The sequence below is a fragment of the Acanthisitta chloris genome, unplaced genomic scaffold, assembly GCF_000695815.1.
Source record: "Acanthisitta chloris isolate BGI_N310 unplaced genomic scaffold, ASM69581v1 scaffold35582, whole genome shotgun sequence".
NCBI lineage: Eukaryota > Metazoa > Chordata > Aves > Passeriformes > Acanthisittidae > Acanthisitta > Acanthisitta chloris.
The window spans coordinates 1-5303 of record NW_008661773.1 but is presented as its reverse complement, the minus strand read 5'-3'; the positions used below and the strand labels follow the sequence as shown (position 1 = coordinate 5303).

The window sequence follows — 5303 nt, the reverse complement described above, 5'->3', positions numbered from 1 at the left end:
GGACTAGAGGGAATGGCCTTGAGCTGAGACAGGGCAGAGTCAGATTGGATGTAAGGAGAAATGTTTTCCCTGTGAGGGTGTTCAGGCACTGGAATATTGCCCAGGGAGGTGGTGGAGTCACCATCCCTGGAGGTGTTTAAGAGGTGTCTGGATCTGGCACTAGAGAATATGGTTTAGGGGTTCCAGCAGTGACAGGTTAATGGTTGGACTTGATGGTCTTAGAGGTCTCCTCCAACCCTGATGATCCTATGATTCTATGATACACTTACAGGACACAGCTCACCATGCACTCATTAAACTGCAGAATCACAAGCTCTCCTCACACAAGGCTCTACTGTCTCTGGGTCTGCCTGGAATGGGGAGAAGAATGTTTCTCAGAGTAGAAAAAGGGGGGAAATAGCCTCAGGGCCTGGGTTTAGGAGAGATGAGATTATCACTGCAAAATGAAAAGTACATTAAAACCCAACACATTTTCCTGTCAGCCCCAACCAGACAGATCCTAAATTGCAGGCAAACACTTCTTGCCCCCCTGTACAGCAGGTAACTCAGAAAATGTTTTGAGGTGTTTTAAGGCAGAGCTGTATCCAGAATTCCCAATAGCTCTCACTAAAAGCTAATCTCATATTACTTATTATTTGAAATATGGTATTTTATGGATCACAACTCCAGTAAAAGCGCGTTCCTTCACAAGCTAGGAGAGGCAGATTGCTGCTTTGCCACAGCAGTGGGGCTACAAATCGCTCATAAGCATCACCATGTGAAACTGAAATTTAACAGGTCTGAAAGACAGATGTGACTGAATGATCTAACTGAGGCTTGCAAAAAAAAAAAAAAAGCCAATAAGGCGACATGATAAAGGTGTCAGAATACACTGAATGAGGACTTAGCCAGAACGAAATGCTTCTGGATGCACACTTTAAAAAATGGCTTTGCAAATGAAAGTGCCAGGACAAGGGGTCTAGTGTTCCATGTGTAACGAATTCCACTCAATCACCAAAATTTGACTGGGTCTGTACAAACTTTGAGGGCAGAAAAGAATTTCAGCCTTTGCCCTGTGGTCAGGTTAACAGTACTTTACACACTGCCATTTTGAGCCATATTTGGAGGGATATTGAAGTGCTGGAGCAGGTCCAGAGAAGAGCAAAGAGGCTGGTGAAAGGACTCGAGCACAAGTGCTATGAGGAGAGGCTGAGGGAGCTGGGGTTGTTCAGCCTGGAGAAGAGGAGGCTCAGGGGAGACCTTCTCACCCTCTACAACTCCCTGACAGGAGGTTGGAGTCAGGTGGGGGTTGGTCTCTTCTCCCAGGCAACCAGCAGGAGGACAAGAGGGCACAGACTCAAACTCTGCCAGGGGAGGTTTAGGTTCAATATTAGGAAGAGATTTTTTCTGGAGAGAGTGATCAGGCATTGGAATGGGCTGCCCAGGGAGGTGGTGGATTCACCATCCCTGGAGGTTTTTAAGGTGACACTGGTTGTGGCACTTAGCACCATGATCTAGTAACCACACTAGGGTTGGACTTGATCTGGAGGTCTTTTCCAACCTGGTTGATTCTATGATTTTATGATTTACTTCTTTTTTTCACAGTCCAATTCAGAAAACATCAAGTAAGAGAGAGACAAATTCTCAGCCTCATGAACCACCAGTTACTTGCTTATTTCTCCAAATAATGCTTCTCAGGTGACATTTGCAGGATAATAGAAGTTCAGTTTATTGTGAGATTCCCTCCCCTCATGCTTTCTGTTATGTGGTCAGTACAACATTTTGCCAGAACAGCCTCAGGCACTAAGTGCTCAGATATGTCTAATTTCACTCTTGACCAGCAATCCCAGCAAATGGAAAGGGATTACTCACATGAGGAAAATTAAGCACATAGTCAAAGTAAACAGGAAAAATGAGCATAACATTTGGCTTTATAAAGCAAAAATCACCACAGCAAGGAATTTGCCATGCTGTAGGTACAGAAAGCTCCACTCTGACATTAAAACCAATGTACTGTTTCCAGCACAGCTTTAATTTATCCTGAAGTATTTGCAGACACAAGGAAACCCTTTCTCTTTTTTTTTTTTACCCAAACATTCCACCTTCAAGCTCTGTTTGCCAAAAATACAACATATCTGCAATTAGAGCTATTGGAATTGGGGTTTATTTTTATAACATGCCTAGAAACAGCCCAAGAACACGAAAAAAAAATGTATCTAGCCACCTTCTGCCCTTACACCAGAGCACAGAATACTATTTTAATGTTCATTGACTCTTAACATTATTTTAAATGGCAAATTGGAAACTTCAAATCCATATGAAATTAAGGCACTTACCTCAATGTTTTCCTCCCCAAAGTTCTCCACTGCAGCCTCTTCAGAATACCCACAAGCTCCATACTCCAAAGGAGTGAATACAGTAGTTGGAACATTCACATAGTCACACTGTGTGGCATTGAAAACAAAGCAAAACAGCACATAACATCAGCTCAAAAAATCAGCACACTGGGTAGAATTTCAGCAGGCTGAAACTTCAGCCTAATATCTAACCTAAATTTCCCCTTTCAGTTTGTATCCATTGCCCCTTGTCCTGCCACTGCAGCTCCTAACACAGAGTCCCTCTGCAGCTTCCCTGGAGCCCCTTCAGATCCTGGCAGGTGCTCTGAGGTCTCCACGCAACCTTCTCTTCTCTAGGCTGAACAGCTCTAAAAACAGGCTCTAAAAGAGAACAACCTTTTTCATCATGCCCTGTGGTTATGAAGGTGAGATAAGCACCCACACTGGTGCTGCTTGGATAACTGTTCTTTACAGACACTCTCCCTTCCTCCTGGTTTAACCATAAAGTGTAAATGAGTACCCATGTTCCTCCTATCTGAACTAGCATAGCTTGGCTGAAACCCACAGTTGCCCTAGTATGAAACATGAACACTGAATTGACTAATTCAACTTCTCAGGTATGAATATGTGTTGAATCCTGTGCTCAGTTCTGGGCCCCTCAGTTCAGGAGGGATATTGAGGTGCTGGAGCAGGTGCAGGGAAGAGCAAAGAGGCTGGTGAAAGGACTCGAGCACAAGTGCTATGAGGAGAGGCTGAGGGAGCTGGGGTTGTTCAGCCTGGAGAAGAGGAGGCTCAGGGGAGACCTTCTCACCCTCTACAACTCCCTGAAAGGAGGTTGGAGTCAGGTGGGGGTTGGTCTCTTCTCCCAGGCAACCAGCAGGAGGACAAGAGGGCACAGACTCAAGCTCTGCCAGGGGAGGTTTAGGTTGGATATTAGGAAGAGATTTTTTCTGGAGAGAATGATCAGGCATTGGAATGGGCTGCGCAGGGAGGTGGTGGATTCACCATCCCTGGAGGTTTTTAAGGTGACACTGGTTGTGGCACTTAGCACCATGATCTAGATGATCTTGGAGGTCTTTTCCAACCCAGCTGATTCTATGATTCTGTGACTTATTGCTACATTTGAACTTCCTTTGTGTCCATATTCAGTTATAATTAGGACTGTGTATTGCAGTGAAATCTTACGGGTAAGAAGCGAAAAAAATAGTGGAAATAACACTGAAAATGAAGAGCATCACAACTCCTATTACAGTCTATTTAGGGACTGTAGGTAGGTTTTGTAAACTGCCTGTAAATTGGAGTTGAAGCATTTAATGGTATGGGAATGATTGCTGACTTTTAGGGAAGCCAGAGGAGGAAAAACCAAGTTAAATGATCTCTGTTAATTTTATTATCATTATACTCTGAGAGAAAAAGAAACCCTCTTCATGGGAAAAAAAAAAAGAGACTACTGCTTAATCCATAAGGTATTCAGTTCATCCTATACAATTAGCAGAATACATCTGCAGTAATATCTTTGCCAGGGGAAAATTAAAACTACCATCAAACTAATCCTTAAAAGCCTACTGGGTTTTCCATAAACAAGCAGACTTGTACTCTGTATGGAAGCCAGAGCAATGACAGAGTTTTGTGGCAACTGCTTCTTACCTTAGTGCTTGCCCCAGCATAAAGCCTTCGAACTAGCAATCTCCCTGCCTGGATTGCCACTGGTGTGAGTTCCAGCTTGTCCTGCAGTATATCTCCAATAGCATAGATATATGGCACGTTTGTTTGCTCCTCATCGTTGACAGGGATTTTTCCTGTTCTGCAATTGGAATAAACAAGACCAAAGATGTAAGTGTTCTGCTGTAAAGACTGAAGGTGTAAAGAGCCTTGCAGGAGTTCGGTCCTTTAGCTTGAAGAGAAAGGCACATGTGAGAGAAGGTTTTACAAGAGATACATCTCACCTTGAGTGCTGTGGGCACCACAACTGAGGAAGCATATGAAGCTATTGGAAAGAACCCAAAGGACAGCCACAAAGATGGTGAAGGGCCTAGAGGGGCAGCCATACAAGGAATGGCTGAGGTCACTTAGCTCGCTCAGCCTGGACAAGAGGAGGCTGAGCTTCCTCGCAAGGGGAAGTGGAGGAGCAGGCACCAACCCGTTCACTCTGGTGACCAGAAGCAGGATCTGAGAGAATGGCATGAAGTTGTGTCACGGAAGGTTTAGGGTGGATATTAGAAAAAGGCTCTTCCCCCAGAGGTGTTTGGGCACTGAACAGCTCCCTAGGGCAATGGTTACCGCCACAAGCCTGACAGAACTCAAGAAGCATTTGAACAATGCTCTCAGACACAGAGTGTGACTCTTGAGGATGGTCTGCTCAGGGCCAGAAGTTGGACTCAATGACCCTTGTTGGTCCCTTGCAGCTCAGGTTATTCTGTGATTATATAATATGTGAAGTATGAAGGAAATAAGTCATACTCACAATTTTACAGTCTTGGGCAAGAATGTAAAGTAGCGCAAATTTGACCAAAACTACAGGAATTCACGTACTGGGTAAGGAGGTCACCTGTGAAGTTGTAATTCACCTCCTGAATCAGTTCTTCAGTGAGGCATAAATCTTTTCCTCAAACACCTTCTACCACCAGCTGAGCTGTTGACTGGCAACTTTCAGGAAAGACAAGAAGAGACATTCTCCCACTCCAGCTGCAGGACAAAAGATTTTGTCCACTACTGAAACTCCAGTCTGGTGGCTAAGGCAATTTCCATAAACTTATCCTTCAAGGCTTCTACACAGAGAAAGGTCAAGCTGTTACACACCCTGCCTAAGGGACAGCCAGCAAGCTTTTAGCTGGAAGTGTACTGAGCTAATGGAAGTTGTTAATTATTAATATTTCCTACTTCATCAATAAATGAGACAGTGCAGTAATCATGCAGGAAACACATGTAACAGGGAAAACCAATCAGACAGAAAACCACAGACACAGAAACAGTCACACACCTGAGGGA

The 5303-nt window shown here is 44.2% G+C and overlaps 1 protein-coding gene across 1 annotated transcript in view; it reads right to left on the bottom strand.

The window, feature by feature from the left end:
• Positions 1 to 4119, bottom strand: part of LOC103798087 (thioredoxin reductase 1, cytoplasmic-like) — a gene marked incomplete at both ends in the record, with an annotated part of 7242 nt that extends 3123 nt beyond the window's left edge. The window contains 2 exons of the mRNA XM_009070329.1: positions 2316 to 2423; positions 3963 to 4119. Of these exons, the coding sequence (XP_009068577.1) occupies positions 2316 to 2423; positions 3963 to 4119 (265 nt within the window). The remainder of the gene's footprint in view (positions 1 to 2315; positions 2424 to 3962) is intronic.
• Positions 4120 to 5303: the final 1184 nt, after the last annotated feature.